Genomic DNA, 22,524 nt, shown 5'->3' on the forward strand with positions numbered 1-22,524 from the left:
TAGTTCATGAAAACAGAACTGGAGGGACACAAGTGTATATTTTTAAAACAGGAGGTATAGAGTAAACTTTAGGGCAGTAGTTGTAATTATCCCATAATTTTATCTTGATGAACTTTTAAAACAAAAACAAAATAAAAATTTGAAGAGGAAAAAGAATATAAAATGAGAAAGAGAAAAGAAAGAAATACTAAGACAAAGAAAGAATGTTATTGTTGTTGTTGTTTTTGGGTGGTGAGTTTGCAATAATAGGCGGGAATGATCATTACCCGCCATCACCAACCACCTTCTTCACCACCAACATTCATAATTTATCCTTCAGGTTCAAGCAACTGACGCATCTCAACCACCTGAATCCCTTCACTCCCACTCGCTCATTGCCCTTTCTTCACTTTGTTCTTCTTTCCATTTCTTGATTCCTCACTTCCTAGTGCCAAATTCAAGATTTTCAGAACTCAATTGTTCTTAGCATTTATGTTAGTATTATGATTAAGGCAATGGGGAATTCAATATTTCGAGCCTTGAGGCCTTTCATTATTCTGATATGTTTCTTGGCTTTTCTATTCATACCCAACAACATTTTTGTGTCAGCTTACGATAAATTTAGAGGGCCAGGACGTATAAATGATGAAACAGTAGTAGCTGAAGAACAGCAGAGTAGTGAGAGTACTTATACAGCCCCTAATAGCCCTGGAGTTGATAGATCAGAGCTCTGTAATACAGATATGAGCACTTTTCTTCCTCCACCTTACAATAACATATCAAACATGGTCTGCATACCCGTTTGGAATACTTATCTTTTGAGGGTAATGTTATACGTTTCTTTTTTTTCACAAGATACTCTATTTTTCCTAGTTCTATACGGATCTGATACAAGCAGATGTGCAGCTTTGTTTGCATTGTTGATACATCGTTCTCGAGAATTCCTTTCATTTCTCTCTCTTTGGTTGCCTTGTTTCAGTTTATCAGGAGAGCATCAATTTTCGTTATGTATTTGCAGGAAAATATGGTCATCTTTTTGTTATGCTTTTCATTGTTAGCAAAGCAGGAAATTCATTTCATGGGTTACGGTTTTATTTATTATTTACCAACACTATAACATATTTTTGCAGTATCACAAGAGAGAAGGCAACTTGGTGACCTTTATAATATCAGCTGTCTACACAACTGGATGGGTAGGAATAGGATTTTCAAAAGATGGTCTGATGGCAGGTTCTAGTGCTATGGTGGGATGGTTTACAAAGCAAGGTCATGCAAGAATCAAGCAATACTATTTGCAAGGTCCTAGATCATCACAAGTCATAGCAGATGCAGGTGAATTAGACATCACAAAAGTTCCACCGGCTGTTGTGCTTCATGGACCCATGATTTATTTGGCATTTCAAGCCAAATTTGAAAAACCACTTGCTCGTCAACCAATTATATTGGCTTTTGGAACCAGATATCCAAATCATCACCACCTCTCCATTCATGATGATAAGACCACCATTCTGTTTGACTTCTCTGCAGGTTTGTTGGGTACTTTTTCGCTGTTTCCACCTTGTGTTTTACGATTTCCAGCTCTGATCTTGAGTTAGTTATGTGCAAGTTCTTTCTACCACAGGTTCTGCTTCTTCTGGGTATATAAATCCGGGACAGATGAAGAAGAATCATGGGATATTGGGTATCTTTGCTTGGAGCTTGCTTCTTCCTGTTGGGGCAATTGTTGCAAGATATTTAAAGCATAAGGATCCACTTTGGTATTATCTACACGCTGGTATTCAGTTTGTCGGATTTCTCTTTGCCCTAGCTACTGTAGTCCTTGGACAACAACTCTATACTAAAATTAATGCTGATATACCAGCTCATAGATCCATAGGGATTTTCGTTCTTACCATCACCATTCTTCAGGTATGTTCTTGAATCCTGGCCTGACTTCGTACATATTTTCTATCAGGCGCATTTCTGAATTTTCATATATTGTTTATGTTGGCTTCTACATTTGATTTTAGATATTGGCATTCTTTCTACGACCTAAGAAAGATGCGAAGATCCGCAGATACTGGAACTGGTATCATGGCTGGTTCGGAAGAATTGCCCTATTCTTTGGAGCTCTAAACGTGGTGTTAGGAATCCACGCAGGATCTGCAGGTATTGCATGGAAGATATGCTATGGATTTCTAATTGCTACTATAATGCTGACGGTTATTATCCTAGAAGTATTGTCTCGACTGAGGAGATCAGAAACTACTCCACCTTCTTCCTTCCAAATGAATCCGATTTCATAAACTACGTTCAGGTAATGAAGGTGAAAGAGCCCATGTTCTTGTAAATTTTATGGCCCGACTCATGACATGGAATTCTCAAGAACTGGTTTCCTGAAACAGGGCGACTAAAGTTATTGCAAAATTTTGCTCCAGAAAGAAACGGCAAAAAAGGGTTGAGCTGCGCTTCATATGCCCTTTTCTAAGAACTCCAAATACCGATGCCAAACCTTGTCTTGGTTCAATTTTTTATATGTTCTGAATCAGAATATGGCATCTGCGCTAGCTGTTTCAGTGTGAACGCCTGGGATTGTTGGGTCGTTGGTTGATTGTTTTTGTAAAGCTGAGCAACCTAGTTTCAGCCTTTCTTGTGTAAAAAAGAAAAAAGAAACACTAACTGTAAGCTTCCTCTTTTCACATTTTGAGCCTGTATTGCTATCTGGTTTTGCAAATGAAGATGCACTTGGAAAATATTTCTAATGTTGATATTATTTTTCATGAAAAATCGTTTCAAAGGCATAATTAGAAGTTCAGGGGTATGCTGCCTTTGATGTTCAATTGGAGACATCATTGTTTCATTTCTGCCTGCCTGAACAAATATTATTGCCACGTCAATAATGAACAAAATAACAGCAGAGGATTAAATTCCCAATAGCAATACCACTAACACTGGCATCCAAAAGGATGGTGATGAAGATGAGAATTGTATCAAACAAGTTATCTACCAATTTAGGCACCACGGAGAAATAGAACAAAGTTCTCTTTGGCAGCCTTTAAAATTTGGATTCTTTTGGTCTTCTTCCCGATACAGTGACGTGTTCCAAAGAAAAGAGAAACAAGCAAATAAAACTGGGAACGGAACACAGTTAGCTTGAATGAAGTGCCATTGTTCAACTGAAGGAAACAATTCAAGTTATTTACAATTCAATCAAATTAATTTCGAAGTCATTTACTATGTGGAATCTCAAAAACTGACTTGTCTCTTTAAATGCCGGGGCATCCTAGGAAGTACTACTTCCAAGTTGGCTCCCTAACTTATTAGGTAGATATCAAAAATTTTCTAACTGTATTGTCAGCCAAAAATGTCACCTCAACGAACATAGTGAAAGGTCCCGAAGAAAAACAACCTACTGTCTTAAACCTGCACATCAAACAAAATAGTTGTCAGACAATTTAACCAATTAGCTCAATATAAATAGTGTAGAAGCTTCATTATTCTGCTACTTCAATTAATCTCTATTTAATTGGTTGTCACTTGGCACATCCTCCTTATAGATACCAATTCAGAAGCAACTCTGCACAAAGTAAGATGCTTAAACACCCCTCAACAACATGGGAATCAATTGATGCATGATTTAAGGCAAACAATCACAAGACAACTAATAGAAAAACAGAGTCAACGGCCACATTATTACATGCAAATTGTATCATCTTCCATAATAAACGTCTATCAGGAAGTTGAGAGAAACATATGTAGTAACAGTAAAAGTTATACCTTCAGTAACAAAAAAAAGACCCTGTTCCTCCATCTCTAGTGTCCATTCCACAGACAGGAAAGCAAATCATGTTGAGTACTGCATAAGTTTTCAGAATATTAATGTACATATCAGGTATGCATTCATATTTAATCAGGAAATTCAAAAACAAAAACCAAAAAAAAAAAAGTAATAGGCCTGTGTTATCAGAGGGAAAAAGAAAGGACTGATTTTGATTGAAGAAAACTAACCTGCATTTTCCCCAGAAGGTGATCCGACCTTCAAGCCAAAAAATGCTGGAAAAACTTGTACCCCCTGCGTGCATGATGAAATAAACCTCGCATCTATTATAACTTCCAAATTGGCTATCCTAATATCAGGTGGCACTAGCAGTACAGTCCTTAGCTGATGGAAAGCAGGTAGATTTTGGGGCCTCGCTACCTCTTACTACTCTGTTATATATAACCTTAAAAGACTGTGATCCATATGGCCGATTAAGCAAGCTTATTGGCATTCTCAGAGTCTGCTTTCGGTTTCTCCTTCCCCTTATCAAAATGCTGAACGTTTTTTCACCATCAATCTTCCTTTCATCAGTGTTACTACCGTCTTTTTTGAAGCTTTTGTAATGACTTGAATCATTGCCAGAAATTTCAACTTCACCTAGGTTTGAATGACCATTTTCCTTTACATTCTCTAACCTGACTCCAGCGAGGTCATTTGCATTATCCGTTGCCTCTGGTGCTAGAAGGTTCACTTCTCTCTTAGCCTCTTCAACATTGACAATGTCAGCTGGAAGGACTGGAGGTGGACTTGCGCTTCCTGGATTTTCAAACTGCACTTTAGGCTCTAATGCAGAATCAGGAATTGGCTCAGTAACAGGAGGCAGGACAGAAAATTCCATTCCATGGCAGCCAGGCCATATTGTGCTAGGAATAAACTCATTTACACGATGGTTCACATTGCACTGCCAAGAGAAATGATTAGGATGAAATGCATTGCTGGTTACTGGAAATGTACTGGTCGGCACTGCTTGGCTTTGACTGTAAGGAGGATAGATAAAGGGCAATGGTTGCATCATGTTTGGGGTTGCAGGAGGTGACGGGTATGGATGGTGAGGAGAGGGCATTGGACTAACTGGAGGCAAGACGGTAGCAGGACCTGGATGAAGAGTCATGTTTACTGGCCACGGTGCGACAGCTGGAACTGAACCAGGACCAGGAGGAAGAGATATGTTCATGGAGACCGGCGCAGCACGTGCAATAGATGGTGATGGATTAAATGGAGCTGCAGAAGCAGACAACTTCTTATTAGGAAGCCCACGTGTCTCACCTGAACTCGTAGCCAATGATCTGTCCCTCAAATCCTCGACTTCTGGCGAAGTGGGGTTGGAATTACATTGGGGTTCAAATTCACCTGCTGAATCCTTCTCAAACGGGGGCTCCTTTGAGGGAAAATCAATTGAATTTGGTATCCTGTCAATTGATATGCTATTCTGCATGACTCCATGAACTTCAACAATACCAGATTCAGATTCTATTGTCTTTCGAGCCACCATCAAAGCATTTTCTTCCTTTGCATTATTTGACTGACTATCTTCTTTCTCTTCAATAACATCTGTTACATCTTTCAAGTGATCATTGGAATCTGTTGCAGAACTATTGTCCTTATCAGCCAAAACTGTTACCACCTCACCAGCATTTTCTATTGCCTCAATTGTCTCTTCTTTAGACCCTCCAACACCAATATCCTTGTTATCAGAGTTGTCATTTTGGGGCAACCAGACCTGAAACTTAGCAATAGTACCTGGTGGTGCCAATGCTACTTCCTTGTATGAGGGAGACTTTCCAAGACTAACTACTGAACTCTTCACTTGACCAGCATCACTAGAGGCAGAAAGTTGAGCAGATTCCAGTGAAGAAAAAGTTTTAACCCCACTTTTTGAATTTTCTGTTGGAGCAGTTTTGTTTACTGAAGGAATAGACTTGACCCTGTATGTCACTGCTTTCACTATTCTCCGCCCAAATTTCGTACCCTGGGAAGGATTTGAGGCATGGTGATCCACATAACTTCCATGAGATAATGGCCGTTTCTTTAAAAGGTAATATCTATTATTTTGGTGAGTGTTCTTGACAGGAGGATAATCCATATTAGCATCCACAATTTTTTTCTGATAAACCTTGCTGATGATTCCACGCCGCTGCTTCAGTCGTCGCCCATAGGAGCCAGCTGATCTCGGCCTTTGAACTGGTTGCCAGCCATCATCTCCTTCAGCAAGTATTTCAGGTAATACTTCACTGACAATGCCAGATTTCTTGTCTGCAGTTTCTTCCACAATGGGCTGCTGGAACTGAACTTGGGTAGAGCTGGTCTCCTGGCTAGCAATAGGCATATGTGTCTCCTCATCTATAGCCTCTTGGGGTATCTCTTGAGGAGATTCGTTAGAACTTGGTAAATCTGAAACTGGGTTGGTTTTCTCCTTCATCTGAAATGGAAAATTGCTTGGCATATATTAAACAAAGTTCAAACATACCAACAAATAAAGGACAGAACAATTAATTAATCATTTCGAAAATCTAGAGTGATGACATTCTTAGGCCTAATAATTCAATCAACTCTTATCTTTTAAGAAAGCATGTTTTTAATGATTTGACCAAGCATCTTTACAAAAATATTCTGGCTTCAGATTATTTGCACGGATCATGGAACTACTTTAGAGAACACATGAAATTGGCTATTTCTCAAAATATGGTTACTATATACAGCCTTTTTTCCCCACAGTAAGTTTTACCATGAATCTCTGTCATTAGGTAGGTTAAAATTTGTGATAACCAGACATGATGGCACTCCACTTACCTTAGCAATATAGCTTTTCCTCCTTACTGATACAAAATCTCTCCCCTTGGTGTCTCGGCTTGGATTTATATAGTCGAGTAGATCTGAAACACTGCCAAATATTGAAAAGCAAACTTATTAATAATAAGGCATAATTTTTCAGTAAGAAGATGATCATTAGAATCTCTGTAGCTAAGAACTAAGGCGTTCATGGTACATATATTCACATGCAAAATAAGAGTGCAGTGCTTATAAGAACTCCTGAAAAATGCTGTTATAGGTCATGATATTTCAGCCCAGAAGATAGGCAAGAGCACTATGAATAGCCAGATAAGATGTTTAAAAATGTTTAGGGTTTAGGCAGATAATCCTTGCCAGACGACATGAAGGCATCTAACAAATAAACTGTGACCAATAATGTATTTCCAGCACAATAATGTAAAGTATGTGCCAGACACACAAGTAAATGCACAATACCAGAGTGGCCATATGGCGTGACTATCCAAAGTGGCAACAGAAACAAAGTACAGACAAAACTATAAATGATCAATTACATTAAGGCCCATAATACCAATGAATATTTTAGGCTAATTCACCTTAGATGGCCTTTGCTAGCGATGGATGCATCAGGCTTCCTAGTACCATTCCGTGCAGCCTCTTGCTGTTCAAAGGCCTTGGACTCAAAGTACTCAAGCCAAGCAGCAGCATCCTGCAGTGTTTCATTAAAAAAAAAAAATTGGATTACCTGTATAACAAATACTCATATTTGTATATAGATAGAGATCCAAATGCTAAATCAAAAGGGGGAAGGTAGATCAAGCATGACCTGGATCTGGTAGGATACCTGAGTACGCAAATCATCTGGACCCAGCTTTGCTCGGAGAATCTGCAAGGTTGTTTGTTCATGCTGAACACTCAATGGGTATGCTTCCATCAGTGAGAGAGCAATTGCTATAGCATGGTAACTTGCTGCTGTCTGAAATCAAAGTAAAATGCAAAATTGAGTAGTGGGCAGAATATACTTTTCTTAAGAGCTCCAAGAAGTAGCTTATTATCTTGCAAGCAGAAACTAGTAAGCATAGAATGAAGTTTCCGTGTTTATGTATTTGTTAAAATGGTAGAAGTTTTATTTGCCATTTAAAGTATCATAAATCATTCATACACAGTGTAAAAATTTTCCCATGCTCTTGACAGTAGATATTCCTAATTTAGTCTTGAAGCAGAAATTAAAGAAGTTCACTGCAAAAAATGTAAGATTGATGAACCTTAGCCAAGCAGAAACAAACCTGAATATGATCTGGGCCAAGTAACCTTTGGTTGCACTTCAGAGCTTTATGAAGATATCTGAGGGCAATATGCACATTTCCTAGGCCTTCCTCCATCATAGCCACGTTGATGTAGGTTGCAGCAGTGTTCGGGTGCGATGGTCCACATGTGAGATGTAGAAGATATAAAGCACGCTTTACGTACCTGGTGAACAACAATGCTAAACTTTTACACCAGATGAAAGCTGTTACAGTCTGTATATTTTAGAATAGGAAGATTGTATAGCTTGATTAGCTACCTAATTAGGTGATATTCCTTGTATAGATTTCTTTCCTAGACTGGAAGTCATAATTTATCTACATACACATAATACTAAGGTGAATGAAAACTTTTATCAATTTCTCTCATATGTCTCACAGGGTACATCCCATTTATGATGGTATCAAAGCCATATTATTGTCTGCGATTATGGGTTTGGACCATCTCATTTGCATGGCACACTAAGTGCAAATGGGGAATTAGAAGTTGTATTGTTCCACATCACTAAGTTACAGGGCTGTTATGGTGTATGTATGTGAATTGGACACCCGCTTCCTTTGAGCTAGCTTTTGGGAATCAATTCTACTCAAGCCCATTTATCAAATGGTAAGCCAAAAACATGAATTACATGACCTTCACAAGGAAATACGAATGCAACTGCAGTAGTATCCCAGGAATCCTGGAAGATGATTAAAAATAAGAAAAGAAGCCCAAAAATAGAACTTTTAAGAAAAGAAAAGACGATAGCAGAATTCACATTGATCAAATCAACTTGCTTGACAGCAAGAGTATAAATATTTTATCGATATGCAGTGTTTGTGAAATGAAATCACTGTGAAAGCACCGACTACTCTGACCATCATAATGATGAATACAAATATGATCAGCAAGAGAGAGAACATAGAGTTTGCATCAGGTAGACTCTAAGATAATATTAAACATCAAGTTAGAAAATATTAAACCAAGATAGATATTCTTCTCAAGTAAGAAGTAGAAAGCATACTTGAGAGCCAACTCCGTATGTTGAAGTCTGTAATAGAAAACAGCAAGATCCCCATAACTTTTCATTGTATCAGGATGATCAAGTCCTAGTTCCCTCTCATTGATATCCAAGGCTTTTTGCTGATATATAGTGGCCTGCAAAATTAAAAAAGCAAAAGACACGAGTCATTACTATAATACAATGGAGAATCTTCTAATTTATGGAAATATGATATGCTGATTCTGCCACAAACATCTATTTACTAAGGTGATAAGAGTCTGAAAGCTAACATGAAAACTTTGCAGCAACATGAAAATAAGTCGGACAACTATACCTGATTAAAGTCTCCAGTATGATACAATACAACAGCAAGAAGGCTGTAAGCTCCTGCAGTCATTCGATGGTAAGGACCACAAACTGCCACCAGCTTCGCAAGAGCCTAGAAGCACCATAGAATATAGCTAATTGAGAGGGATGAGAAAAGAGTGGGAGAAGCACCTCATTCATTTGAGGAAAATTGGGCTATGGGGGAGGAGTATAAACCAGGGCTTATAATTAGCCTATTAAAATAATTTGCAAGGCATGCCTTCAGCTGCTACATACCTTTGTCCCATAAGTAACAGCATCTTCCAGTTTCCCCTTGTCTAAGGCTGTTTTTGATGATTCCAGAAGTTGCCTTCCATCTGCAGAGGAGCATGCTGCTTGCTGGGAAAAAAAAATTTTAAAAAGAGTTCATCATTAAAAATGAAATAATATGAATAGCTATCCAGCAGGATAAAGAAAAACACATACTCTGTCTCGTCATTACCTTATGCACTGGAACTAGGCTGACAATATCTGATTTTCGAAATGGATGTGGCGAGTCCATATCAAAATCCCTCGGAACTAATTCAATACCCACCTAAAATAAAAAGGAAGGCACCAAATGAAAAAAAAAAAAAAGGTACATTAGTTCATGTTTTCCTGGTTTGAGTTTCCATAGAGAAACCACAAACCTAAGAGATTTAGTAAGTTAATTATCTTTTCCCCCTTTATTACTCTATTTAAAGCTAAATACTTTCAGCCTTGAATTGAGTATTATACCATTAGTTATTAGCATTAGTAATGCATCTGACTAAAAGAAGTTGCTGCATTTAGAAGAGTACTTCGCTCAGACGAGTGAATGAGATCACTCTGTGCGAGACACCAATGGTTCAAAGCCAAAATTTGATGGGTTTGTAATTCTATCACACTAAGAATATCTTCATAAATTGAAATTTCCATTATATATGAGTCATGTGGTAGACCATTAACTTTAAGCAATGACCACATTCATTAATTCAGACTGAGATCTCATGGTTGAACTTAGGAATCTAGCATCCAACTGCCCTGTACATGTTGAGTCAATCTCATGAGGCAATCACTTGGTATGACTAAGACAGTCTTCAGATCATTGATATAAATTTGCCCATGATATGTCCCAGAACACATTGCAATTCTAAGAAAGAGGGACTCATAAAAGGAACACAATTTTAAAACCCTAAATCCCCTATCCTATGAAGAAGAAATTTCCAGAGCTTCAAAATTCATCTAGGAAAATATACCTTGTGGCACAATCCACGAAGAATTGCAAATTTCCTAACATCTTTGAAGTTTGATCTGCTAAGATCCCATTCATATCGCTTCTTCAGGAACACCTCCAGCCATTTCCACACAAGGGAATTAACATGGTAGGACTTATCTGAATCTCCTCTTTCAGGAACCCCAAGCATCAGATTTAATGCAGCAGCTATTGATATAGCCATTTTCTCATGGTTCACAACAGCTGCAATCACAGCCTGAAGAATATGCTTATAGGCTCGAACAATCATTTCATGAATGCAGAGTGACTGTACATGTGAGAGCTTTTCAGAAAGCTTTACCTGTATAAATCAAATGGCAAGAATCAATCACCATTGTAAAAAAAGTATAGAAATGTGAATATGTCAATGGAGCACTTTACAAGTATATACTCAAAAAATGCAAATTCAATCTGTTAATCTGCATTGGAATGTGAATATAAGGTGAGGTATAAGTATCAAGATTGAATTATAAGTCCTATTGCTATCAACTCCTGTTGATAAGAATACATTGAAAAAAAGGGGGTAATTAAATGAATTTATAAAGTATTTAACTTTTTGGTAAACATAAAAATTATAAAGATTTTGAACATTGCTCAAAAACAGGATACAAGCATGCTAACCACTCTACACAACATAGCATACCAAAATGCACAAAATGTATTTGCAGAAATATATTTTATGCAATAAATAATACATAAATGTTTACAAATTAAATAACTGGAGAAACATAAACATAAATCAACCAATTATATTGTAGTTAGCTAAAAGAGTTAGACCCCATTGGTTCATTGTTAGCAGTATAAATTTGTGTTTACGAGTGGAAAGTTAATAACCAGATTCTTTAAGTCAAGAAACTTAGAGCACCTAAGCCGTTGCAGAAAAGTGTTGGCTTTAACCTGAAAGTAAAAATAGAATTACTTAAAATTTAGCACCTATGGAGAAATCAAGGTGAATAACCCTTTGTATGGAAAAAGAGTGAGAAAAGAAAACGAGAGGAATGAAAATAGAGTTAGAATAAAAAGGCAAGGAAATTTTCTTGTTTGGAAGAGAGGGAAAATTGAAGGAAAGAAAATTGGTTTGTAACAAATAAATATCAAATTTTTTACTCTTTGCGTTTTTCTTTTAGAAAAATTACAACGGGAACATAATTGTCCTTTTATTCATTTTCCACCATTTTCACTCCAAAATTGGAGAGAAAATGCTAAGTGGGCCCATTACTTATTCCAACCCAATTGTCATTGCTCCTATTTTCCTTCTACCAAACAGGGGAAAAGGGAGAATATTCCTCATTTTTACTCCCATTTTCAATCCTCACACTTCCCACCCTTTCCAAGCAAAGGATAAAGAGAAGCAACTTGCAAATGCCTTCTAAAATTTGAGGATCATGCCAAGTTATTTTAGCTCACTGAGATATCAGCAGCCATAAATGACTGATAACAATCTTACTATGCATTTTTTGGCTTATATTACAAGTGCATTAAAGCCAGGTCTTTGTTGTAAAGCGTAGATGCACCTCCAACTGGACAACTAGAAAGAACTCAAACAGCTACAATGTAGGCATATTGTCAGAATCTGACATACGGCTTTGTCGCAAACAAAGTGAAAACAACCAAATTTACAAATTCCATTACAGGCCAAGTATTAATATAACTATAAATGTGAAAATACGTTCTAAGAGGTAATAGCCTGCATGCATGCTAACAAGGAACTTACAACATGTCCCAGAGAACGCATCCGAAGACCTCTAGTATGCATAAAATCAGTTAAAGTTCGACCATCCACTGGTGACAATTCCAGCGAGCCAAAATCTGCTACCTGTATTCCATTGTTAGTACTAGATCTAGGACTTCATATATGGATAGAAAAATCCAACCATATAATATTCAAGAAATTACCAGTTTTGGAAGAGCAACGTCAATGTAATATTTCTGGGACATGTCAAGTAGCTCTTGTAAAGACTGTTCATCACACGGCAGGTTAGTTCACACCGCACAAAATATAAATGAAGGTAATCCAATGATATAGAACTTGCTACCTTGCAATGAAGTCCAGTATCCGATTCTCTTAATCGGGTGAAGGCTGAATCAGATAACAACATCTGGAGTGTAAGCTCGTTTTCTTTGGCAGTGGTTTCAAGCTGAGATTCCATAGAAGCTGAATTGGCATTTTCAATCTCACCAACCATACCATCAATAGAGGACCTTGAGCGTTCAGACTGTATTTTCATGTTGGTCTCCTCTAATTTTTTCTTGCTGTTCTTAAGGGACCTCAGAGGTGTGCCAAGTCCCTCAACCTTCATTTCTTTCTCCGAGGAGGGTCTCTTGTTCTTCTCAGTTGGAGATTTCTTATCTTTTTCAGTATTCTTCTGGTCCTGCAAATGTTGAATCCAGCAGGCTCCAAGTTCCCATCTCACAAAATGATCCTGCTCCAATTCCTCATGCTCAAGCTTAGCAATACTTTCTTCCAGGATTCTCTCTACAAAAGCTTGGGAAGCACTGAGATCTTCACTCTCCAAAGTTTGCAAGTGAGGCATTGGTTTACTACTTTCTGATGGTATTGTTTTATGAAGAAGTAGTCTCAAGCTGTAAGGAAGGCAACGTCAGGACTTCTAGAGAAGAATAACGAATATTTGCATTCAAGAAAGTACAATAGCTAATCACAGATTAAAAATTAACATGCCATGAGAACAAAGATCAAGTAATCCACCCATTGAAGACTTTTATCTTTGAAAAATTCTTATGATCATATACAGCACCATCTTTTATCCTCCAAAAACTTTGTAACATTATCAGTACTTTCCCAACACATGACAAACTAAGATTCTTTACTAAGTCTCCTAAACCACTTCAAAATGCCAATAATTGAATAATTTCACATTGCACTAATTTTTGTTCCAATGTACTAAGAAATAACATTAAAAGTACATGTGAAGCTATCCAAGGATCCATCACAATGTGGGGAGCCCTAGCTAAAGTCGGGCAATTGTAATCATCCAAACAGATCATTGGCAAGCTCTAACATTTTCAACTATAAAATTGCATGTGAATCCACAAACCGTTTTGGGAAATGAATGCTAATACATAATATGTTACTGACCAACAGCAAGGATGATATGGACCTGTTAATGTTAAGGGCATTGGCACCGCCTTCAGGCTGTTCGAGTTCAATACTTTGAGATGGAGGTCTGACATTCTTTTCCTCTGCCCCATCAACTTTCACAACAGCAAAATAACCACAGTATCTTACATTAACAATACCAAGCGTTGCAATGTCCTGCACTCAGAATGTAAAACATTCTTCATAATTTAACTCACACTAGAGAAGGAATCTTAAACTTCACGCAAGCACATTATTAATCAAGAACAATTTCAGAGACTTACATGTGCGGCAGTATTCTCATCAGCAGTAATTCCTTTCAGTAGGTTCCGCTCTAATAAATTTCTTTTATCCAGGCCAGTTGCTTGAAGTCCATCAATTTTGCTGTTGACTTTACAGCTTGCATTGGAAGCATCTTTCATGACTGTAATGCTCAAGTCCCCTAATCTCTCTGTATGAAGAATTTTACTACTCCCGACCAAAGATAACACATTTGGATTCACTCTTACTTGTTGCACAGCCTTAATGGCTCTGAAAATGGCAATGTCAACAAATAAGCTGTGAAGAAGGAAAGCTTTCCTGTCTCGGACCTGCCTCTCCTCTGCTGTTTTGCAGGGCATAGATGCAAGATACAAAAACTCACTAGCCCAAGGTATCAAATCGCTTTTCCCATCTCTTCCAAGACCACCTCCATTTCCTCCCCATGTTTCATCCTCAACAGGAAGATGAGGGAAAGCTAAAGGTGACTGAGCTGCAAATGGAGGGATAAGCCACGTGTTGGCTCTAAATCCATAAGGAAGATTCCCAAACTGCAAGAAGTAAGAAAAGTGAAGAAATTAAATAGAAAAGCAGGACTTAAGAAGCAACTGAACTGCAGTATTGGACAACTAAATTCATTTTTTTCTTTTAAATTATAGAGCTCAAAATATTTGTTGCCTTTCTGTCGTTTTGTTTGGAATGTCAGCGAGAGAGAGAGAGACAGAGAAGTCAACAAAATGACTGTGTACCTTGTTACGCTCTGAGAATGCTTTCATGAGATCATCATAAGCCTGTAATTCAAGACAGAAAAATATATTAAAAAAAACTCAAGGAAATCTTTGATCATTCAAACAAATAAAGTGAAAATTCCAGAGTCAAAGGAGAAACTAGAACGTACATTATTGACTTTGACAGAACAAGAATCAGATGTGAAGCAAATGATAAATTAATAAAACATGTACAGCATACGCACATTATCACAATCAAATATTATATTTCTTTGTCTAAAGAATCTAGCAGATTGTAAGCAGGAAAACCAGCATCATCATCATCCAAACAATATCCCATACAAGCAAATGAGAGAAACTAACTAACATTTTCAAAGGCTCTACTAAGCTGCCGAAGCAAATCGACAAGATCATGACAAAGAATCCGCTGCTTTCCAACATTATAGAATCCCTTTCTGCAAGCTTCAACGTGAACCAGCTTCCCGTTGCACAGCTTCACCTGATCATTCAACAAAAAAAAGGTTTCTAAATTCGGAAATACGTCGCAAAGAAAATGTATGGATTTCAATGACACGAGAATTTTAAAATTTTAAAAAGAAATTACATCCAGAGAGAAGAGATGATCGTCCTCCGCAATCTCGTCAATCTGCCGTTTCGTTGCCTTTCTTATAACTGCAAAGAATACATCGCAACATCCATTATATTGTAGATTTTTAACATAGAGAAATCTCTGTTTACATAGATAAAGAGAGAAAGAGATAGTGTGAGTACATTGAAACGGAGGAGTGAGGTGAGAGAGTGAGAAAAACTCGTAAAAGCTGCCAAGCTTGGGGCGTGAGTGACTCATCTCTCCTTCTGCGTCCACAGCCACTTCTTTTGATAATGGAGATTGTTTATCGGCTGTCATAGTGGATTGAGATTTGACTCTGGTTTTCTTTGCGGTCTTATCCTGCGCATCTTGCACTTTCTTTCCAGAATCAGGTTTGCACTTATCCTGCGCACTCCCCGACGGACCAAACCATGTGGTGCAAGCCACAATGTCCAGGAGCCGTCTAACGTGCGCCACTGCGAGCTCCTCATCGTAGTCCTCTGCTCGCAGAGAATGAGCAGCGTCATCAATGCACAGTAAGAAGAAGAAGAAGTAGAAACACACGGCCTCAGATTTCACTTGATATCGTTATTTATAAGTCCAATTAGAACGTCACCGTCTCAATGAATTATTGAAGATGGCGTCTTTTAAAAGCAAAAGAGCGTATGGTTAACCTTTTTAACGAAGCAGCGTCGTTTTGATCAATTGTTATAAGTTTTAACGGAGCGACAAATCGAATAATTCAACGAGCATCGTCTTTTCACAACAACCGAGATTTAATAAAACGATGTCGTATCGGATGCAGGAATGATATTTATATTATTTACCTTCCGTCAACGTGAGCACACAAGGCTTGAGCGCTGAAACGTCGACTGTGTCCTTTAACCGTGGGCCTCTCACCTATGAAAACAAAACAGGACAAGAAAAGCCCAAAGTTACATACCGAATTCGGCCCCTTTATTTTAGAGATTAGATTCAGGAGTTAAATAGAGTTTTTAGCGATTTATTTAGTTTTTCTGAACAGAAATTAGCAAATTATCAAGTTGCATTGTTTTGTTTTCTTTTTAATTTTCCCATGGTTGTGAATTGTTCTACAATTTGAAACTTGAAAGCTTCAAATTTGACCAAAATTAGAATTATTGCACTCTGCGCCAAGAAATATGATAGATTTTCTGCAGCCGTGACATGACACTATTCGACGACGTCCAATTTTGGCTTGGCTTTATACAAAACGACGTAGATTCTGATATCCCGATACACCAATATTCTGTGATGTTAAACGGCTGCTAAATTATGAAAACCGCAATCAACAAATGAACTGCAACTCCCTTGCTGTGGCCTCCACGGTTCAAATAGTAGGCATGCTAGCATTGAATTCGGACACTCATTTCCTTTGCCTGCCCTCCCAATCTCAGGATAACTACTACTATAAAATTATAAATAAATAAAAAATGACTTTAGCGTGATTGGTATTGGTTACCTCATGGGATAACGAAAAATTTGTGATGTAGCAAGAGTCTGTGTTCACCGATAAAAGCCGACGAACATCTATAATCCTGTCTGTCGATATCCCCTGCTCAAGATTTTCCAAATTATTCATGCAAAAATGTTGGAATAAAATCCCAGAGAGAGTAGCAACATATATAATAATCAAATAAGCAGTACAATATAGACAAGCTTCCTTGAAATTATCTTTTATTATGGTCCATGAGTTTCTTGGGTTGTCGAGGCGTAATAGTCTTGTTTTACAAGTCATGTTACGCAACTTAACCTAACAGCATCTTTTCTTACTTGTATTGTTCCTCAAAAAGAAAAATAAAAAATACACTGTTTGACACGCTCCATTGTCCAATCCCATATACAGGATTGACCCATCATGTTGTCAAACTATGTTCCTTCAAATAAATTATTCAAATTACGATGAACCACTCACTAGAAAGCTTGAACAGAGAGATTTGATCACCCCCTTCCATCATATGTTAATAGTCTCAAGAGGAAACGAGAAAAGGAAAAAAAACAAATGCCTAGTGCTGCTAATTATGGCCAGGCAACAAATTAAGTTCAGTTAAAACTAATGAACGAATGGAAGGCATCGAAAGTGTATTATAAGACAATAACAGAGTTAAAGATGCCTCTCAGCCTCATACACATATGATTAAAGAAATGCTAAGAAAAAATACAGAGTAGAGTAGATGCTAGTGACCCTGTACGGGGAAAAAGCCAGGAAAAACAGATTTGACAAATTGGTTTAAAAAGAAGTCGCTAACATATAAGAAGAACGAATACAAGAGCACCAAACCTTCAAAACAATGCGAGTCTCGTCAGGGAGGTTGACTGTGATATCAGTAACCACTGGAAGAACTGCATAAGAATCATAAAATCAAACGGATAGGCTGGGGTAAAATAATTTCAAATAGAACATTTCTATGATGACAGATTAATGTACCCTTCTCATCTTTCTTCTTCTTCTCTCCTTTTGCCTTGCCACGACTGTTCCTTGGTGCCATTTTCTAGCTTCACTCAATTAAATAAGCTAAAGGGTATGTACCTATTTCAGCAAAACAATTATTCCTCAGCAAAAATGGAGCCTGTCTAATCTAACAAGCAGTTACGGGATAAAATTTAATACACGCACCACAGTGTTAAGTTGAAACCAAAAATCGAATCAAAGACAGCTCAGATTTAAAACTAAAAGCCATTTTAGAATACACAAGTTAAAAAATTATTAAAAGAAGCAACTCTTTTTATCCAGAACAAGAACATCCATTAAACAATCGCAGCACAGATGGACTAGTTCAAGAGCTGAGCTCCAGAAATAATTACCAAATAGCAGAAATCAAAAGAATTCTGGAACTTTTTAAGAATTGAAGAAGATAGAGAGAGAGAAAAGGAGGGGTCTTTAGTTCAATAAATAAAGCTGTCAACAGACAGGAGCTAAGGCCAACAAGAAAAGAGTATACTTGCACCAACTAAACTAACTATATGTGAAAAAGCCACATATAAGAATAGGAAGTAGAAGCTGAAGAAGGGTGTCTAGAGATTGGATAATGAAGAAGGCATAACCAGTAAAGAAGGTATGAAGTGAAATGAAGCTCTGTATGTGTGCGTGTGTGTTCACTGGATAGAAATGGTGAGAGAGAAAAAGAATAGATATAAGAGAGATGTGGGTACGATAAGGAAGGAAGGGCGGAGATTTAACAGTCAGATAATATATGGCATTTTATGGCAGTTTCTGGCTTATACGGTAATCATGTTATTGGCATTTTATTATTATTATTTTAATCATTATATAGAAATATCTTTTTATAAATTTGAAAATATTAATTAAAAAAATAGAAACATGGTTATTTTAAAAAAATTAAAAAACATATTTTCTATTTTTAAATACTTGGAAAGAAGTAAAAATAATAGGGACTTTATGCTACCCTTGCTGGTTAGCCCAATCTCTTGTCTGGTCATACTTTTAGTGGGGGCAATAGTTTCAATATAAAATTCTTAACTACAAAAATATCTAACTTGATATTAAAAAATAAAGAGATATTAATGTAATTTACTAAAAGAAAATAGAGATATTATTGTAATTAAAACAAATAAACAAACTTTATATTATTTACACAAACTCACCATGGCCTTAAGACTTAAGGCCACACCAAACAATTGTTAACACCATATTAGATAATTGTTAATAAATGTATTTATATTTTTTAGATGTATTGTTTTAATTCTTTGGTTCTTAATTCTTTTATATCTTTTATAAACTATGACTTTTTGAAAGAAACTGAGCTACACAAAAACTTTATAAGAAATTTGCAATATACTAATTCAAAAGCACGATATTGTATTAGTAGAGAACAATGATAATAATTACAATGTTATATAGTAGAAGAATTTTAAGAAGTTAATTAATAATTTACTAACAAATACAAAGTTAAGTATCAAAAGATTAAAATATAACATTATAAGAGTATAAATATTTAATTGATGATTGTTTATTCTGGCTTTAACAATTTTTGGTGTAGTCTTAACACTCGAGAAAATATAAATAAAAGCTTTAGGTTGAATATATTTAGTAATTGATATTAATACATAACTCAATTAATATAAATATTATATTTAATAAATAATTTTATATATTAATATATAATTAATTTTATCTACGTATAACTTTACTTACAGAATTTCTAATCAGAAATGCAAATGAGGAGCACTTTTCATCAACTAAAATAATTTGATTATAATTATAATTGGATTTCACAAATTCCTAACTATAATTTAGCTCTTAAACTCTTTTCAAGTTCAATAATGTACATTGCCTTTTAAAAATAAATGCATCATACTAGTTGTTAAATTACCTTTTAAATTTTATATCCTTCGCTATATATGAAGACAACATTTTTGTTGAATCTATTCTTTTATATATATATATATATATATATATATATATATATATATATATATATATATATATATATATATATATATATTTAAAAAAATTTAACCATAAAAAAAATAATGCTCTGACCATAAGTTTCCATGTAGAAATATTGAAAATTAATATTTGTCAATTTCTTTAGTATATAAGGTATAGTAAATTTAGATATTAAATATATAATATATTTTAAAAAATATTAATAAAATTTCGCATAGATTTACATATATTAAATACCTATAAACTTAATTTTATAATAAATATATATTATTTTGAAAAAGGTTTAAATCTCCCTTTTTATTTATAACTGAAAAAAGTCGAAGGAATAAATCAGTTGTGCTGTAAAGTAGAGCAATACATCTTCTTTACTTTGCTCAATAGCATTAGTAATTTTATGTCTATAAATTGTATGACATTCTGATGTGTGTTGTATGTTTTGATTTGTAAATAAATAAATAAATAAACTTTACTAGTGTTACTAATTAATTATTTAAAAGGTGAATTTGACTAGTGAAGAATACCATTTTAATAAACAGTTAACTCTACTAATATGAAATACTTATTTTGAACTTAATCTCCCTATCTACTATTCATCCTCTGCCCACAACATTATTTGAGGATTTTACAAAGTTTATTATGAATGTATGAAAGAATATTGCCACCCTTCCTATAGGTAGCTTTGAGAATTTGGTGTCCTATAAAGCCATACAGTAAATTATATTTATAGAAACTATAAAAATATTATAAATTAATCGAGATTTGAATAATAAAAGCTTTCATTTAATTTAATTTTTAATCATGTTAGGTAAAATAATAACAACTATAAATAAAGAAATATTAATATCTCGTTATATTATACAAATATTATTATATGAAGAAATATTTTTAAAAAAATGAGATCTAAATAATTTATAATTTATCACAATATAAATTTTATTCTTATTTACAATAGGTTTTAATTAAAATTAAAATATTTCATGACTATACAAATATTATTTCTATATAAAATATCACCGTAAAAAAATTTCTAGTGGATTGTAATTTTTTTAAAATAAGTCATCCAAATTTAATTCAAAATTTGTTGCTTTTGTTACAATAGGAAACAACGATAATCTCGAGAAGATAAAAAAAAAAAAAAAAAAACATATTTCTCCAAATAGAATAACAAGAGCAATGAAAACTACTATTGTTCATTTCTTTGAGTCGGGCAAGAACTTCGGAGGAGAGTAATTGATTGAAAGTACTATTTTCACTTAGCCATGATTCATGCTAGAGAAAATAGCTCGAGAAATACTAATCTAGAAATCCCAGCATCCACTATTGAGCCATTTAATGGAGGTCCATCATTACATTGCTCTTCCCTCTAATTGATGATTTTCTCATGTTCAGTTATATTCCTGCAATGCTTTTGTTCATCAAGTGTGTATTTTCTTTTTGAATTATTGTAATTGGAAATAAAAAAAAAAAAAGAAATAAGTCTATAATTACTCAAAATATTACAACCACAAATAACATTTTCACATTAATATAGCGCCAATCAATACAGAATTATCATCATCTAATCAAAAGGTAAGAAATGAATTTATAATTTCATAAGCTCACAAATTGGAGGATATATTTTCCCTTTTTTTTTTTTTTTTTCATATTGAAGGTAAGATGTGTGCATGGCCATGTCCCATGTGGGTTGATAAGCATAAGCCACAGCCATATCAGTGAAAAAGATTTCACGAAATAAGTTGATGGATGTATTTCATTATTGTTAAAATTACGTAATAGTGTCCCAATTTCTCAAACTTTACTATTTTAGTATTTAAATAATTGTTTTGTTCAATTAGGTGTCTAAACTTTAAGATGTGATATGTTCAAGTGCTTCCAATGTAGGCTCACCATTCCAAATTAATGAAATTGTTCATTCGTTTTTTTTTTTTTTTTAATTTTTGTTGGCTTCTTCACAAAGCTAGGTTCAATTTCCAGATTAATATTTTGCAGAATTACTTAAGTTAAAAAATGTTTAAAAATGTCGTGGCAAACTATAGTTAGTACACGTACTTGCTTATGCATCACATACTGCCTAATACGCGTTTTGGTACCATAAATATTTCAAGCAATCTCTAAAGAATTTTACCAAAAGAAAAAAGAAATATATATATATATATATATATGCCCAGCACTAGATTTTACTTGTGCATGACTTTGCGCCACTCAGCAGCATTGCATTAGTTATTTGCCACCCTCATCCACTTCAGTAGCTCCACACTCTACGTGTTTCTGAAATTAATACAGCAGCAATTAAAATAATGTGTAAACATATCACATGGTGGATGTCCTATCTTACCTTAAATATTTTGCTTTTTTCTAGAATTTCATTAAATTAAGGTCGGAATTGAGAATAAAAATCAAAATCAAAATAAAAAATAATTATATTTTAAATATTATTTAATTACATAAGAAATGAAAATTGAAATCATTTATAACTAGATGCCAATAATAATATTTAATTATAGTTAAAAATAATAATTATATTTAATTTATAATATGATTACATACAATAAATATATATAAATAATATTTATATGAATGAGAAATTATTATTTTACTTATTTGATTATTCACGACTGATTCGATTTGATTTTTATATTAATAAAATTTTTGTTCTTTAAGAGAAATAGAAAATAGATGATTTCTATTGGATTAATAATTTCAATCGAATTTTAAAATAGTTTTTTATAAATCATACTAATAATGAAAATTACTTTTTTATTTTTCATTCTCATTCTCAATCTCGTTCCCATTCCCGACTAAATCTTTTATGAATCAAACTACTACAATTTTAAACTAATAGAGAAAAATAAATAAAACCAACTTCAATAAGCTATGAAAATGACCCGAGACTAAATAACAATGCTAAGTTGCCAAGACATAAACATACTTTTATATTTAAGAAAGATAAATAAATAAAGAGTCACTTTTTGTTTGTGAAAGGTAATTG

General features: G+C 34.8%; 2 protein-coding genes across 4 annotated transcripts; one reads left to right on the top strand and one right to left on the bottom strand.

Annotated features, from left to right (window-relative positions):
* LOC8263526 (cytochrome b561 and DOMON domain-containing protein At3g61750) lies at positions 1–2,745 on the top strand. 2 transcript variants are annotated; one of them, XM_015721872.3, is made up of 5 exons: positions 1–803; positions 1,110–1,506; positions 1,601–1,887; positions 1,989–2,275; positions 2,364–2,745. In XM_015721872.3, exons 1-4 carry the CDS (start codon positions 483–485, stop codon positions 2,262–2,264), a joined length of 1,281 nt encoding a protein of 426 aa, XP_015577358.1. In that variant the 5' UTR covers positions 1–482; the 3' UTR covers positions 2,265–2,275; positions 2,364–2,745. The 2 variants fall into 2 exon arrangements, with proteins under 2 accessions (XP_015577358.1, XP_002523350.2); XM_002523304.4 differs by having other exon boundaries at positions 1,989–2,745.
* Positions 2,746–3,106: 361 nt separating this feature from the next.
* LOC8263527 (protein REDUCED CHLOROPLAST COVERAGE 1) lies at positions 3,107–18,291 on the bottom strand. 2 transcript variants are annotated; one of them, XM_002523305.4, is made up of 26 exons: positions 17,930–18,291; positions 17,553–17,654; positions 17,406–17,467; positions 16,587–16,679; positions 15,934–16,006; positions 15,289–15,606; positions 15,122–15,189; positions 14,885–15,016; positions 14,539–14,580; positions 13,816–14,340; positions 13,554–13,708; positions 12,471–13,017; positions 12,331–12,393; positions 12,149–12,250; positions 10,418–10,735; positions 9,643–9,735; positions 9,438–9,539; positions 9,169–9,273; positions 8,856–8,989; positions 7,834–8,017; positions 7,392–7,523; positions 7,144–7,256; positions 6,569–6,659; positions 3,967–6,197; positions 3,736–3,814; positions 3,107–3,381 (listed from the first exon to the last, which is right to left on the bottom strand). In XM_002523305.4, the coding sequence occupies exons 2-24, from the start codon at positions 17,611–17,613 to the stop codon at positions 4,092–4,094; spliced, it is 5,619 nt and encodes a 1,872-aa protein (XP_002523351.2). In that variant the 5' UTR covers positions 17,614–17,654; positions 17,930–18,291; the 3' UTR covers positions 3,107–3,381; positions 3,736–3,814; positions 3,967–4,091. The 2 variants fall into 2 exon arrangements, with proteins under 2 accessions (XP_002523351.2, XP_015577371.2); XM_015721885.3 differs by lacking the exon at positions 17,930–18,291 and adding an exon at positions 17,742–17,886.
* Positions 18,292–22,524: the final 4,233 nt, after the last annotated feature.

The sequence above is a fragment of the Ricinus communis genome, chromosome 1 (genome assembly GCF_019578655.1).
Source record: "Ricinus communis isolate WT05 ecotype wild-type chromosome 1, ASM1957865v1, whole genome shotgun sequence".
Classification (NCBI taxonomy): Eukaryota; Viridiplantae; Streptophyta; class Magnoliopsida; order Malpighiales; family Euphorbiaceae; genus Ricinus; species Ricinus communis.

Coding starts and splice junctions, on each gene's coding strand:
- LOC8263526 (XM_002523304.4), top strand. CDS start 483: ATGATTAAGGCAATGGGGAATTCAATATTTCGAGCCTTGAGGCCTTTC. Junction 1,507..1,600: donor TCTGTTTGACTTCTCTGCAG/GTTTGTTGGGTA, acceptor TTTCTACCACAG/GTTCTGCTTCTTCTGGGTAT. Junction 1,888..1,988: donor TTACCATCACCATTCTTCAG/GTATGTTCTTGA, acceptor ATTTGATTTTAG/ATATTGGCATTCTTTCTACG.
- LOC8263527 (XM_002523305.4), bottom strand. CDS start 17,613: ATGGCACCAAGGAACAGTCGTGGCAAGGCAAAAGGAGAGAAGAAGAAG. Junction 13,018..13,553: donor AATGCCCTTAACATTAACAG/GTCCATATCATC, acceptor CCTTCCTTACAG/CTTGAGACTACTTCTTCATA. Junction 9,274..9,437: donor CTGTTACTTATGGGACAAAG/GTATGTAGCAGC, acceptor TGGTGCTTCTAG/GCTCTTGCGAAGCTGGTGGC.